We start from the raw sequence: 26,292 nt of genomic DNA, 5'->3' as shown, positions 1-26,292 counted from the left end.
TAGCACTTCCCCTAACATTTTTGGCAGTCCCTAAAGAGTGATAAAGGATTTTGTATGCTCTGTGACCAAATTTTTTAAAATACTGGTGAAATACATGGTTCTTTAATAAATCTTGATGAAATGTCAGTTATTTTATCCTGGAGGAATATCCTATTAACACCTGAGCATTACTTAAATTATGTGAGTATCCTCTATCAGAGAATAAGCCCAGAAAAGAAGGAGAAAAAGAAGGAAGAGGAGGAGGAGAGGGAGGGGTGGGGAAAAGGGAGGAGGAGGAGGAGAAAAAGAAGAGGAAGAAGAGGAAGGAGGAGAAGGAGGAAAGGAGGAGGAGAAGAAGGAGAAGAAGGGGAAGGGTACCAGCGGGAGGGAGAGAGAGAGGGAGAGGGAAAAGAACAAGAAGGACAAGAAGAGGGGAGCCTGGGTGGCTCAGTGGGTTAAGCCTCTGCCTTGGGCTCAGGTCATGATCTCAGGGTCCTGGGATCTAGCCCCACATCAGGCTCTCTGCTCAGCAGGGAACCTGCTTCCCCCTCTCTCTCTGCCTGCCTCTCTGCCTACTTGTGATCTCTCCCTAGGAATTTTCCACTTAGCCATACTACTGGTGCAAGCTTACATCATCTCTTACCTACTCTACTGCCACAGCCTCCTATTTGTTTATTCTTAACACATTGCCCAAACATTCTTAAATATATGTCAGATGTCATCACACCAGTGTTTCATGTCCTCCAGTGACTTCCCATCTTATTTGAATGAAAATGAACTCTTCCTGGACTGACCTGTAAGATCTAATGGGGAAACTGGTGCTACTGCCTCCCTGAGCTCACCAGCTCTGGCCCCCTTTACTGACTCAGCTCCAGGCTGTCTGGCCCCTGAAATATTCCAAAGTCGATCATAACTTGGGACCTTTGCTTTTCTGTTCCTTCTGCCTGGGGCAATGTCCCATGTACTTGAACAATGTATACTTCCACTTCCTTCTGGACCCGGCTGAAGTGCCACATTATCACTGGAGCTTGGCCATGCAGACTACTTAAATATCAACTCCCTTCCCTTCGAAATTCCCTGCCTTCCTGATCTGTATCTCCTTAGATGTTTTTATCATCTGATATACCCATTTACTTGTTAAATGTTAATTTCTATCCCTCACTTCAAAAATGTAAGCTCAAAGAAGACATGGATTTGGTTTACCTTTTTCTTTTCTTATTCCTTTTTCTTTCTTTCTTTTTTTGACACATAATTCTCACTTCGAACAAGGCTTGGCACATAATAGGTGCTCAGTAAAACAACAACAACATATAGATAGAGACAGGTATGTATATGTATGTATGTATGTATATATGTTTGAGTATATAAAGGGATAAAGGGATGATGGATGATGGATGGATGGAATATTATTTATTTACTGGAACTTTTATTTTTAAGGTAACTAAAATTTATGAATTTAAACATGAAGACTTTAAAACTAAATTTAACAAATACAATGAAAAATATTTTTAAATATTTTTGCACATGTTGCACATGTCATTGCCTTTTTCTTAAAATGTGTATCCAAAATATATGCTAATTTTTAGTATTTTAGAGTCCCCTTTAGTAATACAAATGAAAGTACTGAAATAGTCTAGAAACCACTGTTTTATAATTCCATTTGCCCTTATACTAAATAACAACAGACACAGTTTTTTATGTTGCTTTTGTTTAAATACATATTTGTTGCTCTCTCCTTCATTATAATGTGTCATCCCCTGCACCGAACTGGTCATTATTATTAATTCAAAAGTGTTTATTCATTTCCCATGTCATGATGGCCACTGTGTTAGGCACTGTTAATTCAGCATTAAATAGGAAATTATTCTTTTCCCTCTAGCACTATCCTAACCTTGAAAGATAATCTCCATTTTTCAAAAATTACTGCTCTAAAGAAAAAAAATCATTAATTTGATTTCAAGTCTAGGCACACACACACACACACACACACAAATACACACTACCATAATATTAGAAAGCTCACTTTTGAGACTACTAAAAGTTTCTCTTCTATTAGAGGAGGGCAAATTTATTAATAGTTACCAGCCTCTAAACTTTGAACCATATAATTCATGAAAGGATATAGAGAACACCAACCCATGATGAGAGTATTTTTTTAAAAACTTTATTCTTGTACATGAGAGGAGAAAAAATATAGCTATGGAAGTGTATCTAAGATAGATAACAAAAAATGAGATATTAGTAACAAGTGGTTTTAAATTTATTTTTCCTATATTAAGTGTCTTTTATAATATGTACCTAATAAGACTTTTGGAAGGATTAAATTAAATAGCTAGTTGGCATATAGTGTGATGTTGCAAAATTATAACCCTCATCTGAGTTTCCCAGTTGATTATTTAAGAAGAAAATAATGATTTTTTGAAAAAAGGAAGAAAATAATAACATTAAAAATTCTATATCAAATCTAGCTATTGGAGAAAATATTCTATATTTAATCTGAGAGTCTGTAGTATGAATATATTTAAAGAATCTAATATAATCTGTGAATTCATCTTTTATTTTCCCACTCTCATCTTCTTTTATAATTTGTCCTAGAATTATACATTAAAATTTAAGTAGACTATAATCACAGGAACTCTATGTAGTATTATGATCTTCAGATTTATCCATCCTAATATTTTTCAGACCCAGTGTGCCTATATTCCATACATGTCACATTTCCTCTGCTTTCCCCCCTCAAAAAAGTGACAATTTCCATCTTTCATGATGATTACCTAGAGAACTAGAGAAATACAGCAAGGGAGAGGTCACTGTAGGTGCAGAAGACAGTGTCAAGGACAAAGGATCCCTTGGTTAGCTATTCCCAAGACAGAGAAGTAATATTCTTTTGGACTGTGGACTGAACGATAATTTGACTGGTAGTAAGAGTCATGAAAAGATATTCAATACCTTCAGTTCTGATATGCAAATTAGAAATTAGAGGCTTATTTACTTATAGTAACAACATTCAGAAGGAATTTGATTTCTCAGAATAAACTCCTTGAAGATCTGTGAATATATAATTACTTGAAATAAAAATCACAGTACTGTTTCTAAAGCAGTGTGTATAAAATGTTCTCAGCTGTTATAAGTTCACATATTACTTACACATGAACATCTGGAAAAAATAGCATTGATAAACTATGTATAATTTATGTTATATCCCTAATCAGAATTATATATTATATATTATATTATATATATATATATATATTTATATTTATATATATTTGGGAAAATGGGGTCCTAGCTTCCTAAGCCAGCTTTCCCCCCCACCCCCCGTAGATTTTTAAAAGATCTGATAATAATGCAGATGAAATGAAACCAGGTCTAAAGTTTGGCAGATGCATCTCGAGATGGAAAGAAAGATGAAAGTGTATAAAACTGGCATGTGTCCAAATGAGACAAGCGACCATAAAATATCATCCACTAAGTTCAATTTAGGTAGGTTTAAAAGAAGAGGGTATTTTTAGATCTCCTAAGCAGGAAAAAAAGAAACATATTGAGACTAATATTTTAAATTTCAGTTATTTTTATCCATGTTTATATAGACATCATATACATTTTCTTAAAACTTCCAAATCTGTATTTTATACATTACAGTCTTACTATTTTATTTTGATAGTAATGGTTAAAATTTCAAGAGGCACACATTATCTCAAAATGATCCTGGAAAATTTAAATAAAATATGTAAAGTAATGAAATTACTTTATACCATGGAAATCATAACACTTGGGAAAATATAAAGTAAGCAGTTTTCTCTTTAAAAGATTGCTATATTGTACAAAATAAGTAATATAATTCCCCCAAATGTTTTCTACAGTAGAAAGTATTCTTCAGGGGGCACCTGGGTGGCTCAGTCAGTTAAGCATATGCTTTGACTCAGGTTAGGATCTCAAGGTCCTGGAATTGGGATTGAGCCCTGGTTCTGGCTCCATGCTCAGCAAGAGGTCTGCTTCTCCCTAGCTCTCTACCCCTCCCCACAACTCATGTGCTCGCTCTCTCTCAAATAAATAAAATAAAATAAAATAATTACCCTTGAAAAATAATTATATATTAAATATATCAATATCTATATTAAATATGCTCATATAAAAATCTATATTTATATACTTGTGGAAATATTTTCATTAAAAACATAAGGGTTCCCTTAATTGTATCATATTGCCCTGAGCAGTGTGATTAACCAAACAGGACCTAGTACAAAAGTGAAAATAATGAATTTTCCCAAACCACTTTGGACATTCTGCAAATGATTTCGGGAAATGAAAAGATACTTAACAAAAACCTGAGTCATCATAAATATGAATGCATTATTTTAGTGCCATTTTGTATTCCTACATTCATGCAATTAACTCAGTGATTTACATATGAGAATTTCTCAAGTATATACATTTATTGCTTCATTCAAATCAAAAGGTCAAATAAACCAAAGAGGTAGAGTGGATTAAAATGGCCCCTGAGGCTCAATTAACACCTACAAAGGATGTTTATTAAGCAGTCACTCAATTGCTACTTAACCAAACTATACTTACACTGTAATGAAGATTAATAGACTTTGAACAGGTTATGTTTGTTTTAAGGAACAGTGGGAGTCCTTGCTATTGTACATAAGATTACTAAATATTAATGTATATGTTATTGTGTTTCATTCATTTTTGGAAAGAAAATGTCATTAGAAAAAGATCTTCATTTAATTTCCACATCCACAATGCTGTACACTCATTTTGAATGATATACACTTGTTTTAAGTGATATTTTCTAGTAATGTGCATAATATGTCATTAAAATAAAACAAAGATAAACAAAATAAAAACACAGGCACCATCATAAGGCATTATCATTCAATTGGATCATAATTAATCATTTAAATGCTTTTATTGAGTGCTACAATGTAGAGGCGACTTATTTGACATTCTAGAGGGGCTGTCAAAAGGAAGAGAATCAGAATTTACTTTTCCTGGATAAGCACACCTCTAATTCTGTTTAGAAAACAATTACTAAAAGGGAAAAGTCCTCCACTCAGAAAATGCTTGTGTCTAAATCCAATTTTTAAATGTTTGAGTTATAGGAACTTTCACTGTGGCATATTTAATATCGATGTTGGATTTAATAATTATGTAAAGAGTTTTGTACATGTGTATAGTTATAAATGCTTGAGCACCCTCCAGATTTTTAGTATGCTGATTGATGTTTTTTGCTAAGGTTGTGTCAGGGAATTATGGCCATAATATGAACACTCATTTGAAAGATCCTGATTGACTAAAATTACAGTTCAGGTTAATTAAATAGGATGAGAATAATTTAATTGATTTTGTCTTTAAAAAAATGTAATGTGATTATTAAGATTCTTTTAAAAAGTGATCTTTATTATGTCAGTGTCCTCTTCCTCATAAACTTGGTTATCTTAACCCTTAATTTAATTGACTTACAAGTCAATTATTTATTATGACTGGCTAAACAAATCTTGTTTGTTAGCTCTTCCAGCCAGTTGCAAGGAACCTGATTCTTACATATATGCTAATACTTGTCATTGGACCCAGTATGTAGTAAGTGTTTAGTTAATTTTTAAAAATTTTTGAATAGTGGATAAATAAATTAATGACTGCTGTATTTCAAAAACCATAATTTTTCAAGGATTTTTTTCTAATATGTAAAGCCAAGTCATGATGTCTTAGTAAATTGATTCTTTTCTTTCATTCTCTCTCTTCTTTTCTTCCTGCTTTCTTTTTTTCTTCCTCTCCCTTTCTTCTTTGTTTTCTTTCTCTTTCTTTGTCTTTCTTTCCTTTCTTTTCCTTTCCTTCTTTCTTTCCTTCCTTCCTTCCTTCTTTTTTCTTTCTTCCTCTATCTTTTCCTTTCCTTTCTCCTTCCTGTGTTACTTCATTTTTTTCTTCCTCCTTCCCTCCTTCTTTCTTACCAATAGTATAATAATAAAAAATAACAAATAAATACTAAATTTTAAGAATATAATCAAGCATTTTCTTCAGTCATTTCATATTATTTCAGGCATACTCCATTTTTTAAGTCTTGTATATTTTACTTGGAAAATTAAATGAATTATGTTTAAATATGTTCCTCAGCAAGAGTGATTATTGTATACAGATTGATAAATATAGAAAAGTGATATTTTAAATAATAGCTTGCAACGGTGTTTTCAGATAACAAAACAGTACTATAAGACTACCAAAGACTAAGAAAAAGTACTAAATATCACTACCTGACTAACTATATTAGTCATCATTTGTTAAATATGCTTTAATATTTTAATTCAGTTTCCTTTATAACAAAACTCAAAATTATGATATTATGATCTCTTTTGGATCATATAAATTACTGACCTTTAAATAGATAACTTTTAAGCTCTATAGTAATATCAGCATTGCAGAGTAAAAGGGGAATACAAAATGGAATTTCAGATACCAACAAAAATGAATTTTATATTACAGTTTTTGAATGGTTACAAATATTAATTAATGAAGAATATATACTGGGGTGCCTGAGTGGCTCAGTGGGTTAAGCCTCTGCCTTCGGCTCAGGTCATGATCTCAGGGGCTCGGTCATGATTTTAGGGTCCTGCAATCAAGCCCCGCATCAGGCTCTCTTCTCAGCAGGGAGCCTGCTTCCCCCACTCTCTCTGCCTGCCTCTCTGCCTACTTGTGATCTCTGTCAAATAAATAAATAAAATCTTAAAAAAAAAGAATATGCACATATAACAAATGTACATTATTTTTGTTATTTTGTTATATTAATTAAATTAAAAATTGTATCAAGTTAGAAAATCTGTGAAGCACCAATTTCTATAGAAATCATTTAATTATGTGCATCTGAAATTCCCACATTACCCCTCACAGAAAGTTTTCTCTGTCCTGTTTGTGATGTGTAATTTCATACACTGTTTCCTTCCCTGAGGGAAATACTTGACTCAGTTCTTGGATAAAAATGATCTGTCACCATTGTTTGCTTTAAAGGGCTTTTTTCTTTTTCTTTCCTTCCTTCCTTCTTTCTTTTTTTTTTTTAAACACTGAATACTGAAAGAAAAATCAAGGCACTGGGGATTGCAGCCCAGCTGTTGTGGCATAAATCAATATTTAAAATGCGCAACAGTGATTTTTCTTCCCCTGAAAGTGGGAAAAAAAAATGTGTGCTTAATTTCTTGTTTTATTAAAATGTCCAACTTTGTCTAAGAAGAATCTCATATTTAGCTTTGGTTTCTATTTAAGTTTACTGCTCAACAACAGGGTAACAGAACAGTAATAGAACTGCCCTTTAATATTTGATTCCTGAGCCCTGCTGGGGGTTGCTGAAACTGTGAATTTCATGAATGGACAACAACCACATTCCTGGTGGACTTGGGGACCTTGCTGCTTCTCTGACCCCCTTTTGCTTTCAGCAAAGGTGACTGGGTTCTATTTTAGTGGCTCATTAATGGAAAAGATGAAAATTTCTGAGTAGTCATAGCTAGAAAGGCATCATAATCCTGATCATTCTAAATATAGGTATAAAGCAAAACACATCTTCCTTTCTTCAAACAGGAGATTTTTGCAGGACAGTAGTAGCCTTTGGATACATTTGTTCATTGCCTAAACTCTTCTATGCATTCAGTATCATGATTTATGCACCGGCAGGTTATACCTTAAAATTCTCTTTTATCATTTTATTCCACTGCTTGGTTTACACCGACAACAGCTTTCATTCTAAGGCTACACACCAAATGCACTGATTTTGCAAAAGTCGTCCCCTGTGCTCAGATGCCCATCTTCCAATTTCTACTGTGTGCCTCTGGCCCCCAGGGTGAAGCGCTGCCCGAGTGTATTAATGGCAGAATCACAATGTAAGTGTCAGAATGGTGGCATTATCACACTTTGACGCCAGCATCACTGTTTCTTCTGTGTCTCACTACAGGGAAACTAAAGCTAAAGGTTAAAGGATGCGGTTTATTAAATAATTCAAGCCATTAACCTGCAACCTGCAAACCGATGGTAGCCTATTAAGTTTACGCTGCCATGATTCATGTTTGGTGTTTATTAATGCTAAAACATAATGCCTGTTTGCTTTACTTTTATTGCTATACAGTAATGTAGTGAGGAAGGGGGATGAAAAAAGGTGACAGGACCTAGCAAGGGGACAATAAGAGCAGCAGACTCACTTGCATAAAGAAGATTGAAGCCTTCCCTCCCTCCCTCCATCTCTCCGTATAGGCCCCAGTGCACATCTGCGTCACTTGCAGGGGAGGAGGAGGCGCTGAGGCAGAGAAAATTGTACTGTGAGGACCTTGACAGCTTCACGGGCGGGCTTTTCCTTCTGCCTCCCTATATTTTCTGGAATATCCGTTCTTCTCTTTTACAAACTGACTATATAAAACCACCCCTTCTCGCCTTGCAGAAGGCATCTGACTTTCTCAAAGATACCAGACAAGCTCTCAGAGCATCCTCGGAGAGGCCAGGGACAGGGGCGCAGGTGCACCGAGAAGACTAAGGGGTGCGCTTCTTCGCGACTTGGGGCTCTTTCTCTCTCTGCGCTCTCCAGGCACTGAACTCTGAGTTGCAAGGACAGGAGAGCCGGCCCTTCCCGACAGAGGTTCTGTCACGGGTGCATCCCAGGGAGGTGTATCCAGCTGCCGCCGCCTCCCGGGCTCGGAGCGCGCAGACCTCCTATCTTCGCGCATCTCCATCACCCCGGTCGTCCCTCCCTGCCGTAACCACGGGGCACCCGCGCGCGGATCGAGGAATCTCTGCCCTCTGCGTTCGGCTCCTGCCTCTGATCACGGCCGGTGGGCTCCCTACGCGCTGGTCCTTCCGGACCTGACCGCCGCTGAGCCGCGCGGCTGTGCGCTCCGCGCTCTGGTGGTTGCCTAGCAGGGCGCGCATCCCGCCTTGCACCCTGTGCTCCGGGGCTGCAGAGGGAGCAGTCCTCCTCCTCCTCCTCCTTCCCGACCCCCGGCTCTGCTGGCCTCCCCCACCAGCTGGCCCGTCTACTACCGCGCCCGGTGAGGTCTCTCTGCCTTCTTGCGTCAAGCATGTCAGGCTCTGGGCGGAAAGACTTCGATGTGAAGCACATCCTGCGACTCCGCTGGAAACTCTTCAGCCACCCGTCGCCGGCCCCCGGCGGCCCGGCGGGGGGCGGCTGCCTGCAACAGGACGGCAGCGGCAGCTTCGAGCACTGGGGACCCAGCCAGAGCCGCCTGCTCAAAAGCCAAGAGAAGGGCAGCGTAAGCACTTTCTGGAAGAAGCCTTCCTCTTCCTCCTCTTCTTCGTCGTCCTCCCCGTCCTCTTCCTCCTCTTCCTTTAACCCACTGAATGGCACCTTGCTGCCAGTGGCCACAAGGCTGCAGCAAGGGGCGCCCGGGCAGGGCACCCAACAGCCAGCCAGGACTCTCTTCTACGTGGAGTCTCTAGAGGAGGAGGAGGTGCCAGGCATGGACTTTCCTGGACCACACGATAAAGGGCTGGTCCTGCAAGAGCTCAAAGTGGAGCCGGCCAGCTCAAGCCAGGCAACAGGTGAAGGATGTGGACACAGGTACAGTCAGTCCCAATGGGGCATCTAGCATATCCCAATTTCCACTCGCGCCCTCCCCCGCCCCCCGCGGTGTGCTTTGGTAGTTACTAAGCTTAAAACGTTTCAGGTTGAAAATTCTGATTGAGAGAGGACAGCTTGGTTTTTATTACCCAAGTTGTAATCTCACTAGAAGTTTGCTAATTCATTTTTACTGGCTTATTCATATGTTTTTTTTTCTTTTTTCAAATTTTCAGAGTTGTAATCACAAATTGAATATATATGCATTTGGGTAAATATCTAAGTGGAGAGGTTCTCATATGTCTGAGATGATGGTATTCTTCTGTCATCTTTTGTCATTGTATCACATCGGTCTTCCAGTTATCTGATGCAAGGTGAAACTTGCTTTCAACACCATCCAGAAGGATCTCCTTTATGGGCCTAGAAACTGACTTAGGGTGTTATTCAGAATCCCTGTGTCTTGAATCTATATTCCAGGACTGATGAACTGGGCAAATGAGGCCACTGGACAGCAATATTTTCTCTCTTTTTTTCTTCCCTGATATAGAGTGTCGTTATTCTCTATCCTAACTTCCCTTTTTTATCCTATTTCATGTTCACTTTTGCCTTGTTTGAAGTCTTAGAATTAAACTGTTGCTGAGTCCCTCTGCATTCAGCTCTCCTGATTTGTTGGCTGAATATGGGATTGTGTATCTTTAGGAACCAGGTGGACATTTGTGTTTTGTGTATTTCTACTGTTACATTCTTTGAGTAGAGTTCTACTTTCAAGACTTACAGAAAACCTTCAGATACATAAAACTTCTGAGTTTTACATTTTTAGAGAATTGACTCATTATTCTGCACTAGATCATTACTACTTTTGGCAGATAGTGAGGATATGAAAAGATTTGCATTTAAATTTGTATGATATCAGAATACATTACTGAAGAAACATAGGAACCAGAGGAAAATGATAATGAATACGTTAATAGAATTCGGTTACCTCGCCATAACAAATTACAAGCAGAAACAACTTTTTAAACTTCTGGTTGGTTGAATCAGCTTCTTATAAAGTTCATTAAGTCACAAAAGGAATGCATAGAGCAAAATAATACTATAGGTGCTCTTTAATTATGTTGAAAGACATAAAAAATTGTCCCTAAAATATTCAATTATGTGGATTATATGGATTTGAATTTGAATTTCAGGAGTCTTGAACATAATCTAATATATGAAGACATTTCATATAATGTAATACTATTAAAGAAGGAGAAGTTTAGCTTAAAATTTTTAAGTATGATGAAGTTTTTTTCCATGTACAGCAGACCTAAATAAAAGTTTATCTATTATTCAATTAAGTAAGATATTTTACCAAAATGGTTATAACTTTAGGTATCATTAATACCATAAAGAAATTTTATTTATCTATTCTTTACATATTATAGTTTTAGACCTTATTTCAATAAAATATGTTGACCTTTACCTCCTTTAATGTAGAAAATATAAAACCTCTTTTTTTCCAGTTTTCAGAAATCATAAGCACTTAGCAATTCAGCTTATATATTTAAAAGAAATAAGTTTAAGTTAAATATTTACTAATTACTATATTGAACCTAAAATTTTTGTGACTCAAAGAGTTCATAAAAATCATTTTTTTTCAATTTTGTGAAGTCTTCAAATCAGCTTAAAATATGTGATCTGAAATATTAATGTTTGATAATTTTTAAAAATTTGTTTTATAGCAAATACATTTAAGTAAATGAGGCATATTTGTCATGAAGATTTTCATGTGAGTTGAAGAATTTGAAAATACTAATGGAATATTGCTTTGCTAAATTACAATAAATAAAAAAGTAAAACTAATAACTAATGATAGCTCAATTAGGGACAAAACACCCATCAAATGTAACTTCTGATCCCTCACTTTTGAATATACACCAGTGATTTAATTTACAAAGAGTCATAAGTGAAAAGAATTCTGAAAATAAGAAAGTACCACCAAAACCATCTTTGCTATTGGAATGAGGGTGTCCTATGAGTTCTTACATGTATAAAATACTGAAAATCAGGTCTCATTTAATTTTAAAAATTCTTATTAAGACTTAAATCCTTTAGATAAATTTAAAGTTCTCAATGGACAAATCAGCACTGATAATGTGGATGTTATGAGTTCCTAAGCCTTCATAGAGCATTGGTTCTATGCTCATGATGGATCAAAACCATGCTACTAAACTTGATAGTCACTATATATAGATATTACATATATATTATGATTATATATGTATAAATTTTAATATGTGATAAGAATAGGGTTGACCTTTCAGAAGAGACAGCATTTCCAAAGTTAAGTACTAAATGAAGAATATCATGTATAACAGTCAGTAGTGTGGATTTACTTTTGTGTCTATCACATCACATGCAGGGAATCTACATAGTGTTTATAATGATCAATGTGTGCATAAATTATATAAACCCTGCATGATTATTTTAATTACATGGGTCATTATTATATCACCATACTGTGATGTCACATTTGATATTTAGCATTTTGTTTTATCAGTTCTGACTTATATGCAAAATTAATCTTCTTGTCTAAAATAAGAGTTGGCCCCTTTTTTTTCCTCTTCATTTTCTGATCTTCTTTTTATTCATCTAGTCCCATGCTAGTTAGGAACATTGTTTTAAACAAGTATAAGTAGCTTGGTTGGTTTTACTTATTGTTCAAAAGCTGCTGGAGGATGCTCAGGGGAGAATTACCCATAATCTTAGAAATTCTGGAAAGGTCAAACTCTAATGGAGTTTAAGCATAAAGGTAGCAAGAAGACACTGGTAAACTAATTGATTGCCTAAACCCAGTCTTTTTCTTATCCCACCCTACTAGGCATATGTAAACAGATCTCAGTATTCTAATACCTTGACCATTATACTGTTAGGAATTCTAACGTATGGTAATAGGCTCCTGACCTATGTTATTAAGTCATTTATTTTCTCTACTTAGTTCTGAACTTTTGTTGGAAAGTGTGTAATTTCCTAGCTATTCAGATTATCATGCATTTGTGGTGTGGATATTTTTATCCAAAATTCTATAGGTAATGAACTAAGAACCAGAGAGAAATATTTATATATTCTTGCAGTTTGTAGTAAGGTGAATGGAAGAGGAGATGCCATGGTCAACTGTTCATTTTTTTGGTTAGTTTTCTTAGTTTTCACACAATGCAGTCATCAAATTCCATGGTTTCAGTTGCTGTCCATAAACTGTATTTCTAAATTTGCATCTCAAAATCTGGACCGCCCCTCCTGCCCTCCCCTCCCTCAACCTCTGGTCTCACACACCCACCTCTCTGCTTGACACACTATATTGTGTGGATATTGCAGACACAATATAAATACAACATGTACAAAACTGAGCTCATAATCTCCCCCTCTCTCATGCTCAGTTTCCTTCTTTATCTCAGAGAATAGCTCTCCAAGCATTAGGTTGTACAAGCCAAAAATCCAGGATCATATTTGTCAACATCCTTTTCCCCATCGTTTTCAATATTCCGTCAAACCCTGATACTTCCATTTAAAAAATTTCCCTCCTTGGAGTGCCTGGTTGGTCCAGTGGGTTAAGCATCTAATGCTTGATTTTCACCCAGGTCATGATCTCAGGATCCTGGGATTGAGCCCCGTGTTGGGCTCCAGGATCAGCAGGGAGTCAGTGGGGAATTTTTCTCTCTCCATCTCTGTCTGCCCCTCCCCCACTCTGTCAGTCTCTTAAATAAATAAAATAAATCTTAAAAAAAAATTCCCTCCTCTATCTGTCCAGTATCCCTCCATCTCTCCATTGTCTGTACATAATTCTATGATATGTCCCCTTTCAACTCAACTTCTATCACTGCTATCCGCATCATTTTCCCTCATTAATTTTGCCACCTCTAATCCAGTCTCCATAGTGGAGTGAATGAAAATTATAAAATAAAAATCTGAAATACTTTACTACATCCCTGGCTCTCCTTTTCTTTTTTTCCTTTAAAAAAAAAAAAAAAAAAAAAGCATTTCCATCCCCGTCTGACCACAATCCATATTGTGCACAGGTAGGTCCTGGTTGATTTGTCTTTTGTCTATTATCTAGGTCTTTCACTCACCAACCTCCCCAACACCCTCTGTCTTCCAGACTCAGTGTCCTCCCTTAACATTTTCCTCTACCTTTGGGCCTCACAAACTTATTTTGTACCCTTGTATAGTCTCCTTCCCTCAACCTACCCTTTTCTGAGTTCATTCTTACTTATCATTGAGATGTCTTGAGTAAGAGCTTTGTACCTTTCTCAAAGAGGCATTCATTGATCCCCTAGGCAAATTAATTTAAAATTTTTTAAATTTATTACATCTGTTTATTTTAAGTTCTTAGAGTAACTGCTCTCTACTTTTTCTTCAATTTCTCCTTGTAACCTATAACCATATATTAATATCTATGTTGTTTTTATTGTTTGTCTCTAACAAAAATTGCCCAGGGGACAGAGTATATCTATTTTCCTCATCATTTTGTCCCTATAACAGAGCAAGGAGTTACTCAATAAATACTGTTAAGTAAGTAAATATTTGTCAAAATCATAATGAGTGACATTGAGTAAGAACTTCCTATTTGCCAGATAGCATGTTGAATACTTATATTGTACAACTTAGTATTCAGAACAGTCCTTTGATTCTGGCACAATTATGTATCCCTTAGGTATAATGATTGCATAGATGAGAAGACTGAGATATAGACAGGTAATTAATTTGCCCATAATCATAGGTTTTTTTTTTAAAGATTTTATTTATTTATTTGACAGACAGAGATCACAAATAGGCAGAGAAGCAGGCAGCAGGAAGCAGGCTCCCCACTGAGCAGAGATCTTGATGCGGGGCTTGATCCCAGGACCCTGAGATCATGACCTGAGCCGAAGGCAGAGGCTTTAACCCCCTAAGCCATCCAGGTGCCCCCAGAATCACAGGCTTCTAAGCAGTAGAGCTGTACTTTTAATCCTTCCTATCTAAATCCAGACATCATGTTCGAGGCCACTTTGCCAATTCTTCTTTCCCTCTGCTTAAACAAACAAACAGAGCAGAAGAAAAGAGGCTATAGCTAAGGTTATGCTGAAGCAGTTTTCTTATTCTCCTTGTTGTAATGAGGCTGTGTTTGAATCTTTAAATAGACTTCTTAAAATAATAGTGAAGGACAATGTCTGATAAGACTGAAAGTGGACTTCTTAGCCTGTTAGAAGACACTGAATTTTTTCCTGAAGTATGGATCATTCTGTGTGTTTTACTTTACAATTAAATACTATGAGGAAATAACTTAGGGAAAACTAATTTAATTTTGGAATCCGAAATAGAACTTTATGACAGAAAATCTGCTTCTGGGGTACCCGGGTGGCTCAGTCAGTAAAGCGTCTAACTCTTGGTTTTGGCTTAGGCCATGATCTCATGCTTCCTGTGATTGAGGCCCATGTGAGACTCCATGCCCAGTGGGGAGTCTGCTTTAAGGTTCTCTCTGCCTCCCTCCTTACTCATGTATGTGTGTGCTCTCTCTCTCTCTCAAATAAATAAATAAATCTTAAAAAAACAAAAAAGAAAGAAAGAAAAAAGAAAATCTGCTTCTGAAAATCAAAAAACTGATACAGAAAATTGTCACCAGAAGAAGGCATACATACACCGTTAAAATGTCATGGACACTGGTGAGAAACTGAGCCATGTATTTGTTGGGAATTTAAAGGAATCAGCCTTGCCTCAGTCAAAAAGGAAAAGAAAATTTAAAAATGGTTAGAGACTATCTCTATGCTTCTGTGGAACACTAAAATGAAATCATGTTCATATTTTCCCTATAAACCCAGTTTTTAGTAGATAAGAGTATGGAATGATTTTACTCAATTTTATGTCTTCTTGGCTTATTCATCCCAGGCTGAATATTATAGAGTCTACTACTTTTTAAACCGGAACTAGCAACAGATGATACCTTATTGGGGAGAGCTTCTTTTATTTATTTTAGGATGGATTTATTAATATTATGAACTATTTTCTAAAGAAGCCCACAATTTCCAGGTGCCCTCCCCTCTAAGCAAATTTGCTTCAGAAAACTAAGGAGATCATAAAGGAGAAAGAAATGAGACCACTTGCTTGAATTTATACGTACCCCAAAGTCCAGAGCCATCTAAGAGAAAGATGTGAATATAAGTGCAGAATGAGACAAATGCAACTTTTAATAATAACAAACAAAAAATCCATGCTAATTGAAGAACCATTTCCTTCTTTTCATTAGTGAATTTCTACTGACTGCTTTGTAAACTACATTATTAACCTCTTTAAAGTACAAGTTTAAATAATCTAAAAATAACAAGATTTTTAAAAATCTAAAAATAATCCCTGTCCAGTCAAAATGAGCATGTGGTTTATATGGAATATAATATTGATCAGATATTTGTTATGTGGGTTTATTTTTTTTCTAAGGCTTCAAAGGTAATTTGTGTATTTGGGGGATAACACGCTTCTGATGACTACTTAGATGATGGTATTTCTAAGTCAAATTTTGTTGTTTTTGACCAGGAACTCTTACAAAATTTACCAAAAACTGAGATCTGCAGTGTATTTTAGAGTTTCAAGCTTCTGGACATGAAAATGTGCAGCATTTTAAACAGAGTCTCTAAGTAACAAGACTCTACTGATTTTATTTTACCACCTAAAATAACTGCAGATATTTTTGTAGTAGTTGTAAAACAAATGCTCTAGAATTTACATACTTGTTTGGACCAAATAATAATTAATTACCTTTCTACATTTAAACTAATGTTACCTAAAACTTTGAAGAAAATTTCTGATACAGACACAGGAAATCTGAGCAGAATTAAAGATCTGAAAGATTTGTAAGTCAAGAATAGGCAAAATAACTACAAAAAGCTATTGCTGTATATGAGTTTGAGGCTGACTACTTTGCTGACTTTTCTGGCCAGACTTTGAAAACAGATTGATGCTTATGAAAGCTTAACATAGTTTTTCCTGACCAGAGAGCATGTGTGCTATAATTTAGGATCCCAAGAAAAATCTGTTTCGGATGCAAAGCCTATGAGGTAGATCATTTTGACTGAAGATCATGTCACAGAAATGTTGCTTTTTGAAAATGATCTGAAAGTCTCTAATAATAATAGAGTAGAATCAGTTGATGTTAATTCTAAATCTGGCCTTTCCCATTCGTTTGGTGGCCTTAGTCTAATTCAGATAACTGATTCTCATAGGAAATCTTTCAGTTTGAGAACTTATCATAATTGTTTGTGACACTGTGTCCTGGTAGGTTATCCAGGCACCTTTTTCCTTAGTGATATTCATTGGTATTTGCTCATGTAAATCAACACTTTCTTCTTGACTGAATCTTGGTGGAACAACTTAAATTATGATATCAGAGAATTGGGAAAGGAAGAATTCAACAATTTCATAGTTTTTCAAGAGATGAATGCCAAAAACCGCTTCGTATCAACAATAAAGTATATAATTTGTTTTGTTTCTTTAGTAGATTCTAATATTACTAAAATATCTAAGATGTGTCTTTAGGTCAATATTCGAAGGTATCAGAGCTCCAAAGAAAATGGAAAAATAGCTTTTGGAAGGAAAAATATTTTTAAAATCTGTTATTATTAAATTTATGAATACCAAACATCCTGACTTTCTAACTCTGAGATTCAACCATCAACTCTACTATTTTGAAAATAAATTTGGAGTTGTTTATGTCATTTGTAATGAAATTTCAAAACAATTCCCACTTTTTCAGTTATCTTACATTTGATATATGCAATTTTAGTAGAGAAGTTTGTACAAATTAATACCTAGATATTTGGCATTTGGTGATCCCCTGATGATTTTAAACACTTATTTGTGTATTTTTTTTTTCTTAAAAGGCATGACATTTTTGTATTATAATTAGTTTATGATTCTGGTTTTGGATAGATCAGTAAACTGTTATTAGCTGGGGAATATGCCCCTATCATCTGTATATAATTTACAGATTGTGGAAAAGCAATTAAGACAAAAAAAATCCTAGACCAAGAAATATTCTAATCATTTTATTAAAGTTATCATGAAAGAGCTGGAACTCTTGCCTCTGGCTGAGACAGAATAACACTGACTGGACCTACCCTCTTACCTGAAACAGCAACAAAGAATGAAAGAAGGAAGGAAAAGAAAGAAGACAAATGAAGAAAGAACGGGTAAAAAAGGGGGGAAGAAAGGAAGAGGATATACAAAACATTTTTCAAGATGCTGGACATCAGGTTCTGAAAGAGAGTGCTTCTTCGGATGTGAAAAGCAAATGAAATGACCCTGTAATTGTTCCAGCTTACTGCCCTGAGAGAGATTACAGTTACTGATACAGGCCAGGGGAAGCCAAGAAAAATGTGATAACTACTCTGAGTTGAAGAGATGGAGCTGTGTCCAAATAGTCCAAGGCAGGGAGATCTCACAAGACAAGAAAACTCCAGAAATCTGTGGAGGCGCCCAGTGAGTATTCAGCAGATCAGTATTCAGTAGAATAATGACAGATATGTATTTATGAAACAACCCAAGTCTTGGGAAAGAACTATACCAGAATTAGAGGGAATAACACCTGTTCCTAACAATCAGAATGGCATGATTCATGGAATTAGATAAAGTATTTGGAAGGTTATTATACTAGTAATAGGAAATGACTAGCCCTAGAATAAACAGCGCCATGGTTTCACTTAACAAATCTTAACAGCAAGATCCAAAATTATCAAACTGTTTCCAAATAATGTTAACTGAACCTTGGAACAAAGTTGAAGAATAATTCAAGTATTCAGAAGCATTTCACACAAAACAAGGTAAATTTTGCAGTGTCTGACATCCAACTGAAGATAACTAGTCAACAAAAAAGTAGGAAACCATGGACCATAATGAGGAGCAAAAGCAATCAAAACTGACTCAAAACTGTAGCAGAAAAGGTATTTAATGCAGTTAAACTATATTCTGTATATTCATGTAGTTAAATAGGGTCATGATAGACAGGAAAAGATCAGTGTTGGGCGCCTGGGTGGCTCAGTGGGTTAGGCCGCTGCCTTCGGCTCGGGTCATGGTCTCAGGGTCCTGGGATCCAGTCCCGCGCGGGCTCTCTGCTCAGCAGGGAGCCTGCTTCCCTCTCTCTCTCTCTCTCTGCCTGCCTCTCCGTCTACTTGTGATCTCTTTCTGTCAAATAAATAAATAAAATCTTTAAAAAAAAAAAAAAGATCAGTGTCAAACTGCTAGACCAAAACAAAGTATAATGCCTGAGATAAAATACATATATATATATATATATATATATATATATATATATATATATATGTTGAAATTAATGACAGAGCACAGATTGAAGAAAGACAGGGCACCAGCTGGTGCAAGGAATGGAAACCACCGGAAATTATAACTACATGGGTAAAAAACTAAGATTTTTTTTTAATTATTTAAATCTGGAACATTTGAAAGATATGTGATGGTGAAACAAATAAAACTACTATAATATGAGGGTTTGTTTACCATGTGCGTAAGGTAAATATATGACAATAATTGCATTAAGACTGGGAAGGGAGAAATGAAAGTACAGTACTACAAGGTTATTATACTGGTGTGAAATGGTATATCATTTGAAGGTAGTCTCAGAAGTATATTATAAATCCCAAAGCAACAACCAAAATAAAAAAACAGTGATAAGCAACTAGTAATCCAACAAAGAAAATAAAATGTTCTCATAAAAATTATTTACTTAATCCAATAAAAAGAGGAAATGAGAACAAAGATGGGACCAATAGAAAACACACAGCACAATTATACAGCATGATTATAGTGTTCAACCTAACTGTATCAGTAATTACATTAAAAGGAACTGCTCTATGCATCCCTACTTAAAAGGTAGAGATTATCAGGTTGTATAAAAAGCCAGATCTAAGTTTATTCTGCTAGCAAGAAATACACTTTAAAAATAAACACAGATATTGGTTAAAAGGAAAAGAGTAGAAAAGATATAGCATGCTAAAACTAATCAAAAGGAAGCTGACATGAATATATTAATAATAGATAAAATACAACTTGGAACAAAGAATATAAGAAAGAAATGGGGCACTTGTGTGGCTCAGTGGGTTAACCCGCTGCCTTTGGCTCAGGTCATGGTCTCAGGGTCCTAGGATCGAGTCCCACATTGGGCTCTCTGCTCAGCAGGGAGCCAGCTTCCCCCCCCTCTCTCTCTGCCTGCCTCTCTGCCTACTTGTGATATCTCTCTCTCTGTCAAGTAAATAAATAAAATCTTTTTTAAAAATATCAATCTGCTGACAATCTTGAAAAACCCACAAGTAACATCATAATATTGAAAGACTAATGTGTTTCCTCTAAAAGCTGGAGCAAAATGAGAATGTGTTCTCTCACCACTTTTATTAAGCATAGTACTGGAGATACTAGTCAGTTCAACAAAGAAACAAAAAGAAATAAAGGGCATTTATATTGAAAAGTTAGAAATAAAATAGTTTTAATTTGCACAAGAATTGATCATCTGTATAAAAATGAAGTAACATGTTCTTTATTTGCAGACATAATTGTTTATTAGAAAAAAATTTATGGAGGGCGTGTGGGTGGCTCAGCGGGTTAAGCCTCTGCCTTTGGCTCAGGTCATGATCTCAGGGTCCAGGGATCGAGTCCCGCATCGGGCTCTCTGCTTGGCAGGGAGCCTGCTTCCTCCTCTCTCTCTCTGCCTGCCTCTCTGCCTGCTTGTGATCTCGCTCTATCAAATAAATAAGTAAAATCTTTAAAAAAAAAAAATTTATGGAATCTACAAAGCAGATAATGGCTTTTTTTTTAAGGAAGCAGGATATAGGATGAGCATACAGAAATCAATTATATTTCTATACACTATCAAAGAAGAATGGAAACAAAATATAAAAATAATAAATTTCATATTAATATCAATAAAGTCTGAAATACTTAATAATAAATATGACCAAGAGCTATGAAACACTCATACACTGGAAGCAATAAAGCTACTCTGATAGAAATCAAAGACCTAAATAATGGACAGATACACTCTCTTCATGGACTTGAAAAAGTTACTATTATTTAGATATCAGTTCTTTCCTCGTTCATCTATAGATTATACACACCCTCTGAGAAAATCTCTGCATTTTTTTGGTTCAAAGTGATGGACTTATTCTAAAATCCATTGAAAAATTTAAAGGCTATAGAATAAACAAAACAACTTTGAAAAGAATGAACAAATTTGAGGACTAACACTTCCTGGTTTCCAGACTTGTTATGAAACTACAATAATTAAGACAATGTGGTATCAAGATAACAACACATAAGTAGATTAATGGGGAATGGATAAATAATTCTGGTAATAGTCATATTATGAAATACATTATGCTATTAAAAAAATAAACAACCAATCCTCAAACACCATGGTTAAATGAGAAAATGTTATTGTGAGCCAAAAAGCTCACTGTGTTGTGTATTTTGTCCTTAAATTTATCTATTATAAGCAAGATAAACTTATTCATTTATTGGTAATTCATACTTTGAATAGAAATTTGATTCAAACTTGCTTTGAATCATTTATTGGAGTCAAATACCTCTTGAGTTTGATATATGGCCTAAGAAGTTATCCACTAACATCTTGCAGAAATTAATAATGAAATATTCACACTGAATCTTTTGCTGCCTTCCTCTTGGCAGCAGATGAGAAAGAAAAGAAGGCTAAATAGTTTTAGAGTAAGTATTTCTGCAAAGAAAGTTCAGAAGGCCTTGCCATATGACCACCAAGGGACTTTTTCTTGAGGCAACAGAACATTCTACTTTGACAGAACTTGAGGAGCCGTAATACCGCCCATGAGCTTTACCTTGATACAGAAAAGAACAAGCTATGTCCTCTTTTCTGAATCCTCTTTGTATTTAACCGGATGACTTGAAAGTACCATAAACCTATTTTTCCACAGAGAAAAAAGGGGCTTATTTTTCACTCCTTTTGTTGTCCTAAGAGATATAAAATGTTTACATGTAATTATTCTCCCTAAGAATAGACTGTGACTTTTAAATAGATTTCTTACCAAATACTTTTTCAATTGTAAAATTAAATTTGTATTAGTACAGAGCCCTTCAAAGACACAATTTAAAAATATTTTCTGAATGGAATTTTTTTTCTTTCCCCAGATTGATACACCTGTTTGAAATCTTGACTAGTTAAAGATGCCTTTGTATCTGTTCTCACTCTTAAGTTCTGTCTTTGCCTCATACAAAATTTTTTCTAAGTATGGTCAATATTTTAATTTTTCTTCTTCAATAAACTCCAGAAAAATCTTTTGTTTTTATAATATCGCAACTGAAAATATGCATAGTCTATAAATATTGATAATTTTGCATACATGTGTTACTATAAGTTAATATTGTTTGCCTTCAAATATATCAGCCTTCACAGTTGCATGCTACAATAGAAAGAAGACTGGATTTGGCATTAGAAAACCTTAGTTTTAGAGTAAACTCTGCCTGTTTAGGAAAATGTCACCATTGCCACTTAAATTGCTTTTATCTTATTTTGCCATTAGAATATGACAGGAAAGGGCAAGAAATACATCATATCTAAAGTCTTCTAGCCTTGCCACCATAAAAGAAAATAGTGGATCTTTACCTATAGTTGATTCAGCTTGACTCCTAGTACAGCAGCATGAATTAGGCTGCACTTTAACGACTTAAGATATGAAGTAAGCTCTATTTTGAACACTCAAGGTATATTCTAAGCCAGATGTACCCCAAGGAAAACACTAAATGTTCCTTCACTTAACAAAAAACATTTTAAATCAGTTATTCATTTCCAGTCAATATGCCAGCTTCCTGAGATATGAAGAGGCATAGAAAACTCTCTTTTTTTCAGAGTTAAAAAAAAAACTAGTAATAAATATTAACAGATGAGTAATTTAGAGATTTAACTTGTGCTATACTAAATATATATTAAAAGGACTTTTTAAAAGTACATAAAAGGAGGGTTTTAAAAAGCTCTTTATAAAATTCAGACCAGCATCAACATGTGCAGTTGCTAATTAGAAGGACAACTAGCAAGTGAATAAGCATGGCTATGCCCCAGTAAAACGTCAAGGGATCTGACTGGGGCAACAGATCATAGTCAGACAACAAGGGGCTTTCAACATCATATTAAAAACTTTGGATTTTGGGACGCCTGGGTGGCTCAGTTGGTTGGACGACTGCCTTCGGCTCAGGTCATGATCCCGGAGTTCCGGGATCGAGTCCCGCATCGGGCTCCCAGCTCCATGGGGAGTCTGCTTCTCCCTCTGACCTTCTCACTCATGCTCTCTCTCACTGTCTCTCTCTCAAATAAATAAATAAATAAAATCTTTAAAAAAAAAAAAACTTTGGATTTTGTGTATGGTGACTGTGGATGAATCCAGCTGATGAGATTCAAACTTCAGAAAATTTCCCTGTTACAGTATGTGAAATGGACTAGAGAAAAGATGGGGAAAGATGGAATGGAGAGGCACGTTCAAAGGATCAAACAACAGTCCTGGTGAGGAATCACTACTAAGAAAGGGGACAAAAGGAAAGAAAGCATTTAGAAAATAAAATGCCGCAATTGCCAATTCGTTGAGGTTTCATTGTGTGTGTGTGTGAGAGTGAGAGAGAGAGAGAAGAATATCTACAATTCTGGACTGGAAAATGAATGGACTTTCTTGTTGTGCCACAAAGAGGACCATGTAGGAGTCTGGAGGGAAGAGAAGAATCTGAGTCCAGTTAAGGTGTTGACGTATATACTTTGATTTTTGCTTCAGTCCTTGTGCAGTAGTTGTATTGGGGTAAAAAACAATATGGAGAAATTAAAATTTAGGAAAATGTAGTTAGGGAATAGGTAGAGACTTAAGATTTCACATGAAGAATAGACCTGGATAGTGACAGCTATTTGAATATGTGGCTGTGAGAATGAGTTAGCCACTTGAGTTAAAGATGTGGAATTCAAGGACCTGGCAGAAGGGGCTAAGAAGTCTACAGATGACTGGATATACTCAGGAATATAGTTGGATTTGAGCGATTTCAATGTTTTCAGTGATTAGAAGGCACAAAACCAGAAATATGAGGTATATTAATACAAACAAGTCACTTGAGTCTTCAAAAGAGGAAGGACTTTGTTGCTTGAGGACGAAAGGCCCGTGGGTGCACAAATGCAATGCTACACATTTCCAGACTCTACCTCCAGGTGCCATAAATGTGAGGAATATGAATAGCCTACAAATGAGAGGGTTGCAAGGGACATAAAGCGATGTATAAAAGCACTTTTGAAAGGAGTAGTGCAAGTTTCAGACTGAAAATCTCAAAATATCAGCTGAGGCAAAATTCACATCTTTATGTGTATAAGGCTACGAAAGAACAGAATGAGTAAGGGTTAGGTCAAGGATGCAATGGTCAAGGATGGTAAGGGTTAGGAGCATTAGTGAGATTAAATGGATATTGTTCCATATATACCCATGATGAAAAGTTGGTGGATGTGGGTCTATTCTTCAGGTATTTTGAGAGAAGTTATGACAGGTTATCTGTCTCATCAAGCATTTGAGAGATTTTTTTCATGGGTAAGAGAGTGGGGTTGGGTGCTGTCATTATGAACAGTCCCAGGACAGATTGTGTCATCTGTGGGGCCCAAAGCAAAATGAAAACATTAATTATTAATAATTAAACAATTATCAATTGTTGTTAAAAAATTACTAGGACTTTAAAGACCAAGATGATAAAGCATAAAACTAAGGGCCTTTCTGAACATACATCTCTGTATGATTATGCAGGTCCACATACATGAAGCTGGCCTTGAATTGGTATGTGACCACAGAATATAAAATGTTGGGAGTGCCTGGGTGGTGTAGTTAGTAAGCGAATGACTCTGGGTTTCAGGTCAGATGGTGATCTCAGGAACTGGAGATCAAGCCCTTGTCTAGCTCTGCACTTAACTGCTTGGAAATCTCTTTCCCTCTCCCTTTGCCCCTCCTGCTTGTGCTTTCTTTCCCTCTCTAAAATAAATTAATCTTTAAAAAAAAAGAATATAAAAAGTTGAAATAATCTGTAAAGCGACCTCTTTTACACAATGCTAGGGATAAGATGCATTTTGGAAAGCCAAGAAATGGAAAATCACTTACAGCTTAAACAGCTACATCTTCAATGAGTTTCACCAAATAAACTTTATAAATGGTAATATGAAATTACAAAGCTCACAAAATACTTTCTAAAATGCTCTTTAAATTTACTAATTTGAGGTGATAAGTAACTTCCCCAAACAATACAATACTTCTAAAATAGCCAACATACTGTTATACTTGAAAGGAAGGCTATTGGAAGCAAGAAGTTAGTGTCAAAAGCCTGAGCCTCAGGGAACTTAAAAGTATGTATCCTTAGCTCTACTTCAAAATAGTTTTTCCATATTCACACACATGCCTGTAATCTCTCATGTTGGGTTTTACATATTAACAAAGTTGATTCCTACATTAATTTTTTAGAAAAAAAGAATTTATGAATAGCTTTATATTTCATTCAGCTTTATCCAGTTGTACACTAGGTTGAAGAATTGCATTGGTCCAGGAGCTAGTCAACGATAAGCATACCAATGTGAGCCAATGCAATATCATCACGATATACATGGACATCAAAATAGCATATTCAATTCTGAAAAATCAGTGATTGCCACGATCTCGGGAAACTTCCTTCTTATTTCTTATTGATCACAATTATATTATGAGGTTAAGTATAACTTTCCTTTTAAAAAGTATTATATTAAAAATAAATAAAATAAAAAGTATTATATTTTATTTAAATTTGTAGTAAATTTAACTGGAGATATAAAAGTAAATTGGCAATTGTTTTTGACTTTGCTTTCTTCAGACAGAGAAAATCTATGGTAGTTAAAAATTGGAAGAAAGGATGACACACTTGAAATTACAAATGTAGGATTCCTTAAAATAATGATGAAAGCTTTATGATGGAAAAGGTTAATTTCTCTTAAATAGCAAACGTAACTAAAACAGAAATTATGTCATGATACATTTCCATTAAGTAAATGGCTTAAATTTATGTTGTTATAATATATAGGGTTAGAGATAATTAGGAAATATTTCATTGCTAGTAGGAACGTAATTTGCTGTAGTATGGGGGTGTGGAGAGAGCAATGGGACAATATCTAATGGTATAAAAGAATATAAAAGGCTTTTAATTCAGGAACACAAATTCTGAGAACATATCTTTCAGAAATAAAAACACTAGACATTAAGGAACAGCCATGCTCCATGCTTGTTCATCAATAGAATGACAAAAAATATCACTTTATATTCATCATGTAAAAAATCATATAAAACATATGATATAAAATATATCCTGTAAATCCGTAGAGGTAGGAAAAATATAATCAAATGTAGAGCATCTTAGATAATGCTAGTGTTCAATGCATAAAGCAATTTGAGATATGTGTGTAAAAATAAGGGTGAAATATGACTACAGTATAGTCAAAATTAAAACCAAAAAATTAGCACATGCATATTTATATGTGTAAATTCCTTTGTAAGATCAGAGAATAGTATATAGTTGGGTCAACACCACATTTTTACATTTCTTACCTAAAGATTATCAGATGGTTTTCCATGTTCTTGATGTGTTACACTGAACGTTATTGCTATTTTGAAAATTAATAAGTAAGAAAAGGTTGCAAAAAAACTCATTTATAAAACTTTGGGCATGATGCATATAATGAGCGCCAAACT

At 35.3% G+C, this 26,292-nt stretch overlaps 1 protein-coding gene across 1 annotated transcript in view; it reads left to right on the top strand.

The window, feature by feature from the left end:
• Positions 1 to 8,303: 8,303 nt before the first annotated feature.
• KLHL1 (kelch like family member 1) overlaps positions 8,304 to 26,292 on the top strand; it is a 376,159-nt gene continuing 358,170 nt past the window's right edge. Inside the window, exon 1 of the mRNA XM_047720111.1 lies at positions 8,304 to 9,535. Coding sequence (XP_047576067.1) covers positions 9,036 to 9,535 — 500 coding nt within the window. The 5' untranslated portion in view covers positions 8,304 to 9,035. The remainder of the gene's footprint in view (positions 9,536 to 26,292) is intronic.

The sequence above is a fragment of the Lutra lutra genome, chromosome 3, assembly GCF_902655055.1.
Source record: "Lutra lutra chromosome 3, mLutLut1.2, whole genome shotgun sequence".
NCBI lineage: Eukaryota > Metazoa > Chordata > Mammalia > Carnivora > Mustelidae > Lutra > Lutra lutra.
Note: the sequence above shows the minus strand (reverse complement) of the source record. Positions and strands in the feature narration are given on the sequence as shown.